Here is a 15,755-nt window from a genome sequence, read left to right on the forward strand (position 1 = left end):
CATAACGCACTGTGACTGTGAGATTCCACATCGAACTGTGAGGAGAACGAAACACCCTTTGTAAGGGTGTTGAAACCTCTCCCTAGCAAACACTAGCAAACACGTTTTAAAAACCTTGAGGGGAATACCGAAAGGGAAAGCCCAAAAAGGACAATATCTGTTAGTGGTGGACTTGGGTCGTTACAGATGATATCAGAACTAGACACCAAGCGATGTGTCAACGAGGAAGTTGTTTCTCGAAGGGGGTAGACATAAGGCAATGTGCCAGGACGATGGGCCCCAAGGGGGGGTGAATTTGGTGGGGGTCCCAAAATCTACTGGAGAAAGGAAGAGTGCCCGCGAGAATGTTGGCCCTAAAGGGGATGGATTGTGAAATCTTACATCAGTTGGGGTGAACAACAAAACATCATTCATAAGAGTGTGGAAGGAGAAAGGAAGAGTGCCAGCGAGAATGTTGGCTCTAAAGGGGGTGGATTGTGAGATCTTACATCAGTTGGAGTGAATAACAAAACACCATTCATAAGAGTGTGGAAACCTCCCTAGGAGACGCGTTTTAAAAACTTTGAAGGGAAGTTTGAAAGGGAAAGCTCAAAGAAGACAATATCTATTAGCGGTGAATTTGAGCTTGTTACGTTTAACCATCAATTCTTTGTATTCATTATTGATTCATTACAATTAATGGTTGGTTAGATATTATAATTGGGTAGCTTTTACACGACCTCATTTCCTTTAAAGTTCAAAGAGTCATTATAGAAGCTAATGACCAACTAAAATAATGATTGAAAGAAAGATGGATCGTAACAAAATGAATGTATGAATATATTATATGATATATATATATATATATATATATATTATAAGAATTGACATTGAAAAAGCAACATGGTCCATTTCTATTTTGGAATATAATATTTAAAATGATGGAAAGGTTTGAAGTTGAAGAAATAATGATGGTGAAATGGAGCAATAGAGGATGGGGTACGTGGACAAGTGAAATTGGTCTCTTTTAAAGCCTCAAAGCACCAAAAGTCCATGCCATGATAGGACTTGTCACTCACTCACTCAACCATAGTGCTATTGGAGACCACACAAACTCAATATCACCAAACCCTAATACACACACATAATTGGACCAAATCCAAACCTTTTAAGTGCTCTTAATTCAATGCCTTCCTCTTTAGCTCATGCTTCTAAATGTCTCTTTTCTATTGGATATACACAAATTTTATACTCTTTTCTCACTCTTTAAACATATAACGTGACTTGTTTTAGTTCCAATGTTTATTTCATATTTGACTTTTTGTTCCAACCATACTTAAATTTTTGCAAATTCATGAACTTGATATAAGTATTGTGTGAGATTTCATATTGGTTGGAGAGGGGAATGAAACATTGCTTATAAAAATGTAGAAACATCTCTCTAGTAGACACGTTTTAAAATCGTGAGACTGACAACTATACGTAACGATCAAAATCGGATAATATTTGTTAGTAGTGGACTTGAGTTGTTAGAAATGATATTAGAGTCAGGCATCAAATGATGTACTAAGGAGGATGCTGACACATATCAAATGGTATCAGAGCCAGACATCGAGTGGCATGTCGATAAGGATGCTCGCACATTACAAATGGTATCAGATGGTATCAGAGCCAAACACTGAACGATGTGCTAGTGGGATGTTGGACTCCCAAGGGGGTGGATTGTGAGATTTCACATTGGTTGGAGAGGAGAACGAAGCATTCCTTAGAAGGATGTGAAAATCTTTCCCTAGTAGATGCATTTTAAAATCGTGAAGCTAACGTCAATACGTAATGGGCTAAAATGGATAATATCTGTGAGTGGTGGGCTTAAGTTTATTACATTGTGACACTTCGTAAAAAATGGAACACGGTACCTGAATAAACTTGAAACATTACAAAAATTAGATAAGATTACTTGAGAATGGTACCCAAGTTTAGTAAGAAACTTTGATGGGATTTCACCAACTTAGATTTCTCACAAATGGGGCTTTTTTTCATTGAAGGAAAAAAAGTGATAGTGAAAAAGGAAATTGACACAAAATGGTTGGCATCATGGAAAGGCATCAAATTAGAATAATATGTTAATTTTATGCTTTGTATCATTGTACTAAGCTAGCTGGCTATGAGAGATTTTGCCCACATAAATAAAAGCATATCTTTACCTTACAAAGTCTATTTTATTTTATTGTACTAACTAGATTCATTCTTAGCCGAGACTAGTATGTTAGGAGCCATGAATTTACAAAATGATATGATATTGTCCACTTTGAGTATAAGCTCTCATAGCTTTGTTTTGGGTTTCCTAAAAGTCCTCGTAACAATGGAGATAGTATTTTTTGATTATAAACCCATGATCATTTCTTAAATTAGCCGATGTGAGACTTTTATCCAACATAGTAGATATGTCACATTAATATTTATTCTAAGCGCAAGATTCATATCAAGAATTAGAATTTTGGCTAATGTTTCTGACATTCTCTTATATCTCCGACAATATGATCACGTTATCTACTTGTAGTTTCTATGACTAAAAAATATTATCTCTAAAGGTCATTGTAGCATATTTTGTCCTCATTCACATCTTCCCGCTACCTTATCGCCTACTTTGATTTCACGTTTCTGTGAAATATATACACGAATCATTTCTGGATTATAACTCGAACCCCATTTTTTCTGGATCCATCTCACATCAATAACTCGACCCCTACCGCCTATAGGTACTTTTAGACAAGTTTCTTTTGAAGTAGATACCTGAATGCCAAGTATGGCTCGTAATAATCTATCTTCGGGGGCATACGATGATTCTTTCGCCATCTGAGGCGTTAATTTACCTACTAAAATATCGCCCGTCTTCACCCACGATCCAAGCATCACAATTCCATTTTTGTCTAAATTCCGGAGTAAGCGGGCTTCTAGATGTGGGATTTCGTTAGTGATTCTTTCAGGTCCGTGGCTTGTCACATGAGTTTGAATTTCATATTTCCGTATGTGGAAAGAAGTATAAATATCTTCATATACCAGACGCTCGCTAATTAGTACCGCATCTTCAGAATTGTAACCTTCCCATGGCATATAAGCTACTAATACGTTTTTTTCCCAACGCAAGTTCGCCACTAACTGTAGCAGCACCGTCAGCTAAAATTTGCCCTTTTTTAATGCATTCTTATCATTGAGCCACAAAAAAAAAGGTGCATCTTGTTAGTATAAATAGTAACTTTTAATCCTTACATTTTTTAACCATCATATCATTAAGATTGCTTTCATTCAAATGTGGTCTTGATTTATTTACATACCATTTCATTATCGAGGCATCACACGAATGATCAACTTTACGTCAATTAGCATAAAAATTAAATTGATCTATTTTTTTTAGTATTATATTATATATTACGCGGTTATTCCTACTATTCTTAACTTATATAGTTTTTGTCCGTTTTTAATAATAATGATACCGTTAAATTTAAAATCTACTCGAATAAGAATTTTAAACAAAAATAAAGAGGAGGGTTGTTCAAAAAATTTGATGGTTTAAAAAATATGATTAACTCGATTTAACTTGTACCGTTTAAATTAGGTTAAGAATTTATTTGAACGGATTGAATTCAAATAAATAAAATTCAACTAATATGAATTTATTATTAATTAAAAAAAACCATTTTCTTTTTGCTTAATATACCATCGTACACATATATTTATTCTATTTTTATTATTTATTCTCCCATCCTTCTCAAAAATAATTTGAGTCATAAATTTTAATTAAATGTTTGTAAATAAATTAAATATATATTTTAGTAATTAACCTTTTTACTTTTATTAAAAACAAAAATTTTAATTTATAGTCAGGATGAGTTGAATTCATTATTTAATAAATATTTTTGGGTTGAAAAATTTATAATCTTAACAGTTCGAGTTGGTCTAAAAAAATGTTTGATTACGAGTCAGTCAACTCAACCCAATCCAACCCATTCCATAGATCTAGTCTGTTAAGGATATTTAGTAATAAATTATAGTTTACCATATATATTATATTTGATATTTTATTATAAGGCAAATATCTAATATTTGCCTTATTATCATAGATATCTTTTTATTTATTGTTATTTCCATTTATTACTATTTTCATATCCTTGTAATTCATTTGATTATAAATAAGATAACTTTCACACCATTTAGGTGTGGTGGATTAATCAAACATTCACATAGCCTAATAATTTGGTACATAAATTTTAATCACTCCAAATGAAATAAAAAATTCGATTAAACTAAGTCTAGTTTAACAATGAACATGTACTCGATATTTACGTTTTCATATTTTATCGTACCAAAAAATGTAATGTTTTTTAAAAAAAAAGTGGAAAGGAAAAGCCATCAAAATTAAGAACACTCAAAAGGGAAGTTACGTGAGGTTCTAAATCCAACCATATGAAGATATTTTCACTTTGGCTACAAGATGAAGCATGTGAAAAGTCCCACTTAACAAGGAAAATGCTTGAAACCATCAATAAAGCCCCTTCATCCAATAGAACTAAAAGAACATTCATCCAATATATCTAAAAGAACACATTTATATATTATGTATGTATGTATATATATATATATATAATTGTAATAACCTAAAGATTATAAAGAAAAAAAAAACGGAAATTGTCCCATGTTGTTTAAGTCGAGAAGTAGAAAGTTAGTCTCACTTCATTTTATTATCTCCATGAACGATTGGAGAATACACTTTTCGACGGCTCAAAGTCGACATTTCGACTAATCTAGCTTGGGTCTAATACCGTTTCCTTCTAGTTTCCACTCTTCAGAAGCCTATAAGGTTAATATGACTACTTTTAGCTAGTTTAAAATTTTGATGCAAGTTTATATTATTTTGCCAAAATTAGGCTGAGTTAGTTTAAATTATTTTATGCAAAATTAAGCGAGCTGATTCAATTCTAATTTAGAGAGCGGCAGTCAAGTTAGCATTAAGGAATCATAGTAGTTTCGACCTATGTCAACCAAGTTAGTGATCTTACTATTGGCTTGGTTAGAAGACTTGTCTTATGTACGATGACACACGCCTAGTAGCCCTTGCATGTGTCATTTATGCGTTACGTTATATGATGATGTAAGATATATAGGATGATGTGATGATGTTATATGATGACATGAAGATGATGATGTAAGATGTATGATGATGAGATGACTTAATATGATAGTTTTCCATATTAAGATGTGCATGTATTAAATGTCATGATGCATTATGACGACGAGTTTTTTAAGACATAGCCCTAATTGATGTTAATGATGATGAATGTATGAATGTCAATGCATGCATCTAACCTAGGGTATTGTGTGAATAATGTATAGAGTTGTAAGGATTCGTAAATGTACAGAGGGAGAGCCAAAGAACACCTTGATACACACGAGCGATTACTACCAAACGTTGTCGTAGCTTTGTTGACCAGGAGGATGAACTGACTTATCAATACAACTCTTTGTGCACAAGTTTGAACCTTAGTAGGTACAGAGGATCTTTGTTAAGGATATTTAGTAATAAATTATAGTTTACCATATATATTATATTTGATATTTTATTATAAGGTAAATATCTCTAATATTTGTCTTATTATCATAGGTATCTTTCCATTTATTGTTATTTCCATTTACTACTATTTCCATATCCTTGTAATTTATTTGATTATAAATAAGATGACTTTCACACCATTTAGGTGTGGTGGATTAATCAAACATTCACAGTCTTCGACCCGGATTTAGATTCGAATCTCACTAGACAAATAAAAAAACATCCTAATCCGATCCAACTTGACTCATAAACACCTCACTTAGAAAAGAGTGTAAAAAACAAGATAAGATAAGATATCGGGACAGAATAAAATAAAGAATAAGAATTAGATTTTCAATAGTTCCTCTGACTCGATTTATGTTCTTCATTGGTAAAATATCGTAAATTCATGAAAAATAATAATAAAAAAAAGAAATAATATTAGAAAATGAAGTATTTAACTTTATATAAAAGAAAAAAGGTGAGGTACAACTTTATTGAACATGGTTTCTCAACAAAATACATGTGTTATGCCCAAATATCATTGGCGAAAGAGATGAAAGCAACTTTTTAGGAATATATTAAACTTTCCCACCATAAAATAACTTTATAAAACTTCATTCATATCTTTTGGAGTTCTCATTAATTGCATTTTGCCTCAATTTCACCAAAATATCAACAAAATATCCTCTACTTCCTCTTTCTCTCTCCCGACAAAAAAAAAATATATATATATTATCATCGAATCGAATAAGAATTGTTTTGTTACGTGTGTTATGGTTAGGGCTTGGGTTTGGATCAGGATTTGAAATTCGGGTTCTGTACTCGATAGTCGTGACATTTTCTTACAACATGGTCGCATTAGTTACTTCTCATGGTCGCATTAGTTGCTTAACGTCCAGTCTCTTTTTGTTCTTGTTTGATAAGCAACTAAAAATTAATGGAGAATAGAATTTGCGATACTTATCTATGTCTATTGTCCAATTTCGTAAAATTTAAATAGTTCGAGTGAACTGATATAAAAAAAAAAAAAAAACTCGAACCATATGACCAATAATTTTACATAAACATATTTTGCAAGTGCAATTTCAACCCTTCTTCAACCGTCCTTTAGTGGTCCTCTAAATTTTTAAAACGTCACCTATTACATTATGGAAGTGGGATTAAAAGATGATATATGTTATGGAAGGTGATCTCGTCCTCTGTCTATGTCACTTTTCTTCTGTTTTTCCTCTTCTCATGCTCTCTCACCTATTACATTCGCCATTTTAATCGACCAATATATTTACGTGTTTCAATCAAATTAAATGAGACAAATCATTTATGCATAAACCAATAAGCGATCTCTGTCAATGGTTTCCATTCTCGCCATTATCGTTCTATCATCAAATCACTTACCTTTATAACTATATTTTATCCGTTACTAAAACCAATACGACAGTCTCATAGCTTCACTCCCCTATTCTCTCTCTCTTCTACCTCTAGTTCCAAGGCAAACCAACAGGTCTTTAAAGAGCCCTCTCTGCTCCATCTAGCAAGAGGCAAACATTGTCTCTCTGTCGCAGCAAAAGGCAAAGTTTGAAAGAATCACCTCAAAAAATGACATCAACCAACAAAGTATGAACATTTTAAAAGAGTTAGTGGTCCGAAGCTGCAAAAAAAGAAAAGGTTTTGATCTTTGCCATATGCAGCTGCCACGCCACGCCATTCCACTCCCTTTGCTCCCTTTCACTTTGACGTGTCATCCACTTTGATACCCTCTTCCCTTCCATTAAATACCCTTTGTTCCTCCCTCCTTTCCCTCTTCCTCTCCATAAACTCCCTCATTTCATTATCATTTCAATCCCCAAAACAACCCCAAAAAGACATTAGTTTATATAGTTCCCCCAAAAATGCCTTCTTTTGTTGGTGGAGCTCAAGCTAAAGATGTCTCTTCTCTTCACCTTCCTTCTCCCTCTTCTTCTCGTCCTCTTACTCTTAAGGTATGGATGTTTCGAGTTTAACTAGAAATTTTGTTTCTTGTTTAGATGAGTTTTTATGACGATTTTTCCGTGTTTGTAGTTTGTAGATGTGAGTTATCGAGTGAAGGTGACGAACAAGAGTGGAAATACTATTGGACGGATTTTTAGATGTGGGTCGAGCGATGGGGCGGCGCCGCTCGTTCAAGAACGGAGTATTCTTCATGGGGTTTCTGGGATGGTGTCGCCGGGAGAGATTTTGGCCATTCTTGGCCCGTCCGGAAGTGGCAAGTCAACTCTTCTTAATGCTCTTGCCGGAAGATTACAGGTGTTAAAAAATATTTAGTCTTGAATTATGATTTACATAACATATATTATATTTGCATTCTATTATGGTTTAGTATAGATACCATATTTTATCTTTTATTATATACAAATATATTGTATGATATTTTCCCTTTTATCGTATGTAAATATCTCGTGTGATTGAGGATATTTCACCATCCATTACTGTTTAACATAAATATTATATATAATCATTTACTATATACAAATATCTGGTATGATATTTAGTTTTCTATAGTGGTTTTTGTAAGTATCATATTTTTACTTTTCTTATAGTCAAATATCTTAAATATATATATCTATTTAATTTATTTGATTCTATAGATGAATTTTAAATAATTAAAATGAACATTTTTAGTCAAAATCTAAGTCAAAAAGAGGTCTGACCCTCTTATTTTGATAACAGGGCGACGGTCTAACTGGGTCAGTGTTGGTTAACGGTCGAAATCTTTCCAAATCGATACTTCGATGGACCGGGTTCGTGACACAGGACGACGTCCTCTACCCACACTTAACCGTTCGAGAAACTCTCATATTTTGCTCTCTCCTCCGCCTGCCTCTTTCCCTCTCAAAGCAAGACAAAGTTGCAGTGGCCGAGTCAGTGATCGTCGAGCTTGGACTAACGAAATGCCAAAACACGATCATCGGAAACGCCTTCATCCGTGGCGTCTCTGGAGGAGAACGAAAAAGAGTGAGCATAGGCCACGAGATGCTCATAAACCCAAGCCTACTAATTCTCGACGAGCCGACATCAGGGCTAGACTCGACCGCGGCACACCGGCTGGTGACCACCATGGCTGCCCTGGCTCACAAGGGGAAGACCATAGTGACCTCAATTCACCAACCATCGAGCCGGGTGTACCAAACCTTTGACAAGGTGCTGGTCCTGTCGGAAGGGCGATGCTTGTATTATGGCAAAGGAAGTGAAGCAATGAGCTATTTTGAGTCTATTGGGTTCACACCTTCTTTTCCCATGAACCCAGCTGATTTTCTCCTCGATCTCGCCAATGGTACGTATTTTTTAATTTATTTTCTTCATGTCGTATTTAAATCTTCATTAATTTTTTATTTATCAATAATTTAACTTTGATTAGGAGCTAATTAACCATGGAAAATCACATTAAGCTTGTAGGTTGATTTTAAAATTTTCATTTTTTTTTTACTAATTAATTCTTGGGTCTAAAAATTATTATTTTATCTTTTTTTTAAAATAAATTAGTGGATATTGTATTCATTATCCATGAAGAACTTTTTAGGGTTTCTTTAGCAACCACCTTAAAAAAAGAAAAAATAATATTAATAATCATTTTTTAATTGTTCTTTTCCTATAATTTTAATGAAAATTATTGTGATTATAATCCGTAAAATATATCTAAATTAATTAAGTTAGGCTTAAATTGACATTAAAAATATATTTAATGTATAGTTTTATATATATATTAGAAATAAAAAAAATAAAAAAAATAAAAAGTCAGAAAATTAAATTCTCCCTGAAATGACCATAAAATAGGGGACCGACCACTCATTAAAATGCAAGCTGTCAAAAAAGAGAGTCCTCAATTATCCTGTTTTATTTTATTTTATTTTAATTTTTTAAAAATGGTTTATTAATATTGTACATTATTTTAATAAATAGTTTTTTTTTGTTAATTTATTTATTTCCCTACAATATAAATACACTATATGAGGACTTGTGTGTTTGTTTTGAGTGGGTCTCAAATTCAATACCTTAATTACGAAGTAACTAGTTGAAGTATACTATAAGAGTTGTTCATTAACCTGTGGAGCCCCTTTGTGGGTGTTAGATGAACACGACTCTACACAATAGTATAATATTTGTCCACTTTGAGTATTAATTTGGGCTTTCCAAAAGGCCAAAACCAATACAGATAATATTCCTTAATTATAAAAGTATGATCATTCCCTAAATTACGGGATGTAGACTTTCATCCAAAAATGGGGACCCACTTAGAATAGGATGGAAAATCTAGAATTAAGTTGAGAATGGAAGAGAGGGTGGGGAGAAATTTCTACCTGTTAGGTTAACAAGGATGGAGACTGTTCGGGTAGGAAATCTCCATTTCAATACTCATAAAAATAAAAATAAAAAATTCACGGATAGAAGTTGAAATAGGAGGCAGGAACGTCTCTAAATACAACGTATCAAATCACTTTCGTTCGTTAAACAAAAACCACAACTTTTGAGAACAAAGCTCCACAACTTTTAATCCTTAAAGGGTTGTTTTTTGCTTTTGTTTTGCCTTTTAAAAGGTCTCTATAAACATAAATATCTCAAACCCCTTTGTGAAGAGTAAAGCCTAAGAGAGGTTTTCCCCCTTTCTTAATGTTGTTATTAGGAATCATATGTGAGAGAGGATACATAAAAACTTTAGGGTAAAACATTAATGTGTTGGAGACATGCATATATAAATATATAATATGCTTTTGAAAACCCACTATTATAAAGTGCGGGAAGGTTTCGATTTGGCAATTTTTAGTACATAATGGATCCCGCTCTTAATTACTTTTTAAAATATAATATAATTATGGGTGACGTCAGATTCAAATTTACATCTCTTGTCGTTTAATTTAGGGTTTAGAGTTTAGAGTTTAAAGTTTAGAATTTACGTTGATCTTTTTAATATTGAAAGAAGTAGATTAGAGTAGACACGTGTTGAGTAGGGCGACATGTGTAGGGCTGAGATTTGGCAGTCCCATTGGGATATAATGATAGCATTTTGGAATGGGCATGATGGGCGCCCAAAGTGCTTGGTGGAAGGCACCAACCATTAGTGGAACTCTTGCCTTTACCACCAACAATGGTCAATGTTTTTTTCAAAAGAGTTATGGCTGTTCCTTATTTTAAATGTTTTTTTTTTTTTTGGTATATTTAATATTTGATGCTTTTGTGTTGTTCATGGGAAATAAATTATTAAGATAGTTATATAATGGGAAACATCCCGTTTTAGAATCTACACGTGCATGCATTTTAAGGGTCTTTCTTTAGTCCTTTAAATAGGAGTGTTCATGGGTGGATCTAGAGGCTATAAGACTATAGTGTACTTTGTTCTAGGAGAGTATTGTGGGGAGGAAATCTTAACTTGGCTAATTTTCAAATGTCAAACAAAGAAGTTGTGAGTCTCCAGAGTGTAGTCAAAAGTGACTCAAGTGTCGAACAAATGATGTACTTTGTTCCAGAACTCCAAAGGAGTCGAGCCTTGATTAAGGGGAGGCTGTTCGAGGGCTCCATAAGCCTCAGAAGAGGCTATAGTGTATTTTGTTCGAGGGGAGGTTTGTTGGGAAGGAGTCCCACATTAGCTAATTTAGGGAAATTATCATAGGTTTATAAGTAAGGATTACATCTCCTTTGATATGAGGTCTTTTGGTAAGTCCAAAACAAAGTCATGAGTGCTTATGCTCAAAGTGGACAATATCATACCATTGTCGAGAGTCATGATTCGTAGCATGGTTGGAACATTTTTTTTATTAGATGGTTTGTTTGGTTGATTCAAGTCGTTCGAGTCATGTAAGAAATAATAAATTTGGATTGATTGGTTTGAACCCAATCTAGTTTTAGAAGAACCTATCAACCAACTTAATTTATAAAATTTTTATTTATTTAAACTCATCCCAGTTTAAATAAGTTCATAGTCCAATCTAAATGGTACCTATTAGATTAAGTTGATCAATTTTCTGGGTCATTGAATTTTTTTAACGCTCTTATTTTTATTTTGAATTATGTTGACCACCCCTTCAAACATTCCAACTAGATGCTTTGCCAGATTAGTATTTTTGATTAGTGAAAATAAAATTGTAGTTTTGGTGTGGTATGTGAATTTAGAAGTTGATTTTGTCTTATTTTCATGGATGTAGATGTATACCAAGTTGAAAATACAAGTGAAGGAGAGAAACCCAACATGAAGCAAACCCTAATTACTTCTTACAACACTCTTTTGGCTCCAAGAGTAAAGGCAGCTTGCATGGAGACATCAACGTTGCTCGAAACGAAAACTCGTGAACGATTGACTTACAAAACTAGTCTCCTCATGTGGTGTAACCAATTGAGTATCTTACTTCAGAGAAATCTCAAAGAACGAAAACACGAGACTTTCAATGGCCTGAGAGTTTTTCAAGTTATCACTGCGGCGATGCTCGCGGGATTGATGTGGTGGCACTCAGATTTTCGAGATATTCAAGATCGTCTCGGCCTTCTTTTCTTCATTTCAATTTTTTGGGGAGTTTTCCCTTCCTTTAACGCGGTTTTTGCATTCCCTCAAGAGCGAGCAATCTTCCTTAAGGAACGAGCTTCAGGTTTGTACACGCTATCATCATATTTCATGGCTAGAATCATTGGAGACCTTCCTATGGAGCTCATCCTTCCAACAATTTTCCTCACGATTGCATATTGGATGGCCGAGCTAAAACCAGAGCTCGGTGCCTTTCTCTTGACGTTGTCGGTCCTCCTTGGTTACGTGCTCGTATCGCAAGGGCTTGGCCTTGCGTTAGGTGCCACGATCATGGATGCTAAACAAGCTTCCACTGTAGTAACCGTGACGATGTTGGCATTTGTCTTAACGGGTGGTTTTTATGTACACAAAGTACCAACATGCATGGCTTGGATCAAATACATTTCAGCGACATATTACAGTTATAGGCTCTTCATCAATGTGCAATATGGCCCCGGAGACAAGATATGGTCATTGCTCGGTTGCTCACGACATGGAACCGACAAAGCAAGGTGTAAATTTGTGGAAGAAGACGTGGTAGGGCAAATAAGCCCTGCATTGAGCGTTGGAGCTTTGTTATTTATGTTTGTGGGGTATAGGTTATTGGCATATTTGGCTTTGAGACGCATCAAATAGATAGCCTAAATGAAGGAGAAGCATGCATTGCATGCACGTTTGACACACTTCGAATGGATTTCCACTAACCATTTGGTTCTCCAAAGATGATTTGGGCAAATGTAAATAGCCAAGAAAAAGTTTATGAATGTTTTTTGTTGTAATATTACTAGGAATATATGCAATATGAGAAGCCACTTCCCTCTTTTAAATGATATCTTTGAAATTTCTTTGGAAAAATCGTGTTTTCCATGATTTTTCTCTTCCCCTTTGTAATTTGATTTAAAGCATTAAGGATGAAATTTGAAACTAATGTTTAGAATTATGTGAGAAATTTGAAACTAATGTTTAGAATTATGTGAGAAAAATTATGAGAGTGCTCGGTGTGGTTGTGTTAGGCTATGAGTCTACTACTTATAACTCATTCAATGGTTATATATAGCAAAGTTATATATGATATATGAAGTAAATGGTCATATTATAGTAAACAACTATATATAGTAAAAGACTATATCACATAAGTTATAGATGATAGATAGTTGTATGTTGCATATGGCTATATTGGTAGAGCTTTGTATACTAAATTAAACCATATATATACCCATTAGATTGTGGTTTGAAAATAAACTTGGTGTATTCTTTGTAATTTCCATTTTTGTACATACTTGAAGTCATGAATATAAATTTCTAACGAATATTCCTCATTGCATTTTCTATCTCCTATGTTTTGTGTTCATGTAGATCGAGTGTGTGTTGTTGCACAATCCTAACAACAAGTACCAGAGCTAAGTGAAATTCACCACGATCTGTGAAAAAGGAAAGCTCAAAGATTGGAGTTGAGAAGTTCGATGGATTTGATTTAAATTTCTAGAAGATGTAGATTGAAGATTACCTATATAAGAAAAATCTTCACGAACCCCTGTTCGGGGTGAAACCAGATACCATGACCACAGAGTAGTGAAATCTAAAAAAATCGAAAGGCCCAGGGCTGATATTATTGGCATTCAACATTGTCAAAGAGAAGATAATGTTGAATTTGTTAAAAGCATAGTCGAATATGTATGAAAAACAAGAGAGGAAGCAGAATCACAAATCTGGGGAATGATGGTTCTGTAAATTCAACCGAAGGCATTAAGGTGCTCTAATTCTTAGTGTGGACAGCCTAACTGAATCCTAGATTTTAGATTTGGGTGCATCATTTCATTCGTCTCCAAGTAAGAATTGTTTCAAAACTTCAAATCATAAAATTTTGGGAAGGTGTATCTTGCCAAAAATAAAACATTGAAGATTGAAGGGAATGGAGATGTTTGCATACAAACTCTAGTAGGAAATTAGTGGGCATTAGAAGATGTCAGATATATTTTTGGTCTCAATAAAAACTTGATCTCTATTGGTTAGTTGGATAATATTGGATATGCAGCAGAGTTTGCATGGAAGAGTGTGATAGTGGTAGCACGTGGCACAAAATCTGGAACCTTATACATCATTGCAGGATGTATAAATATGATTCCTGTAGCTGAGAGTGCTTCTAATTCAAGTCTATGGCATAATACACTTGGACATGTGAGCGTCAAATGAATGAAGATGTTGATTGCGAAAGAAGTTTTAGAAAACCTGAAGTTTGTTGATATGGGTCTTTCTGAGAGCTGCGTTATGGGCAAACAGAAACAAGTTAATTTCATAAAGGCTGATAGAGAACCGAAGAAAGTGTGGTTGGAAATGATGTTTGGGGACCTTCTCTAGTTTTATCACTTGGTGGATCAAAGTTTTACGTTACCTTCATTGATGATTTCAGCAAGAAGATACGGATTTATTTTTTGAAACATAAGTCAGATGTGTTTGTTACCTTCAAAAAGTTGAAAATTGAAGTTGAAAATAAGACCGACTTGAAATCAAATGTCTGGGGTCTGACCATGGATAAAAGTACAAGTCAAAACATAAAACATTTTGTGCAACCGAGTGAATTATATTAATGAGAACAGTTCTAGGTAAGGCAAAGACAAAATGATATTACAAAAAAGATGAACAGAACATTAAATGAGTGAACAAGGAGCATGATGATTCATTTTGGACTACCAAAGACATTATGGACGGCTGCTGTGAATACGCCAACCTATTTGATCAATAGAGGACTATCAGTGCCCTTGGAGTTTAAAATGATAGAAGAGGAAAAGAAGTCAATTATTCTCACTTGAGAAGTTTTGGTTGCATTGCATATATTGGATGATCTAGAGAAAAAAAGACAAGCTTGATGCTAAGGTTATGAAGTGTTACTTCATAGGCTATGGTTTTGACATGTTCGGGTACGTGTTTTGGAATGATAAGAATAGAAAAATCTTAAGACATTGTAACATGATCTTTGATGAAAATGTCTTGTACAAAAACAAAAAGAAGATAGGTTCTGAGACTTCGAAACAAGGGGAGTTAAGCTTGAGTTGTAGAAAAATTTACTCAATGATATTATAGCAGAAACACAAGAAACTTCCAAGACTATTGTTGAAGAACTATATGTAGAGCAAATGATACCGAAGCATGTATTGAGGAGATCATCTAGAACTATCAGAGCACCAGACAGATATTCATATCATCACCCATCATAGCTTATCGTAACCTAGTATAACATAGCATAGCATGACTTATCATAGTATAGTGTATCATATCATAACATAACATCGCATAGCATAACATAACATAACATTTAAGCATATGACGCATGTAGGGTCCACGAAGCACGTATCATAATACGTAAGACAATTTTTTCAACCAAACTGATAATGGAACCACTTACTTGGTTGGCTTGAGTCGAACCCGCTCGATAATCCTAAAAATGATTTGAGGCACCCCTTGTCCTCCACTCTAACCTATATTTCCCCACAAGATTATATCAGGACATGACATGGACATAGTTAAAAGTATCCCTTAATTCAACTTTATAGCTAAAAAAAAACTTAATTTAAGCCATTTGGGTGTGTATAAAAAACTTAATTTAAGCCATTTGGGTGTTAAACTGCACTCTTCTCATGAGGTTAAACAGCTTCGAAAGGG

General features: G+C 34.1%; 1 protein-coding gene across 1 annotated transcript; it reads left to right on the top strand.

Moving 5' to 3' along the window:
* Positions 1 to 7,210: 7,210 nt before the first annotated feature.
* On the top strand, positions 7,211 to 12,922 carry LOC111476799 (ABC transporter G family member 25-like). The gene is made up of 4 exons (XM_023120610.1): positions 7,211 to 7,548; positions 7,628 to 7,852; positions 8,276 to 8,879; positions 11,743 to 12,922. The coding sequence occupies exons 1-4, from the start codon at positions 7,459 to 7,461 to the stop codon at positions 12,729 to 12,731; spliced, it is 1,908 nt and encodes a 635-aa protein (XP_022976378.1). The 5' UTR covers positions 7,211 to 7,458; the 3' UTR covers positions 12,732 to 12,922.
* The last annotated feature ends 2,833 nt before the right edge of the window (positions 12,923 to 15,755 follow it).

This window comes from Cucurbita maxima, unplaced genomic scaffold (assembly GCF_002738345.1).
Source record: "Cucurbita maxima cultivar Rimu unplaced genomic scaffold, Cmax_1.0 Cma_Scf00003, whole genome shotgun sequence".
Taxonomy (NCBI): domain Eukaryota; kingdom Viridiplantae; phylum Streptophyta; class Magnoliopsida; order Cucurbitales; family Cucurbitaceae; genus Cucurbita; species Cucurbita maxima.

Excerpts from the sequence above, each read along its gene's own strand:
- LOC111476799 (XM_023120610.1), top strand. The coding sequence starts at position 7,459 with ATGCCTTCTTTTGTTGGTGGAGCTCAAGCTAAAGATGTCTCTTCTCTT. Across the intron at positions 7,549-7,627 it reads CTCGTCCTCTTACTCTTAAG|TTTGTAGATGTGAGTTATCG; the intron begins GTATGGATGTTT and ends CCGTGTTTGTAG. Across the intron at positions 7,853-8,275 it reads CTCTTGCCGGAAGATTACAG|GGCGACGGTCTAACTGGGTC; the intron begins GTGTTAAAAAAT and ends TTTTGATAACAG.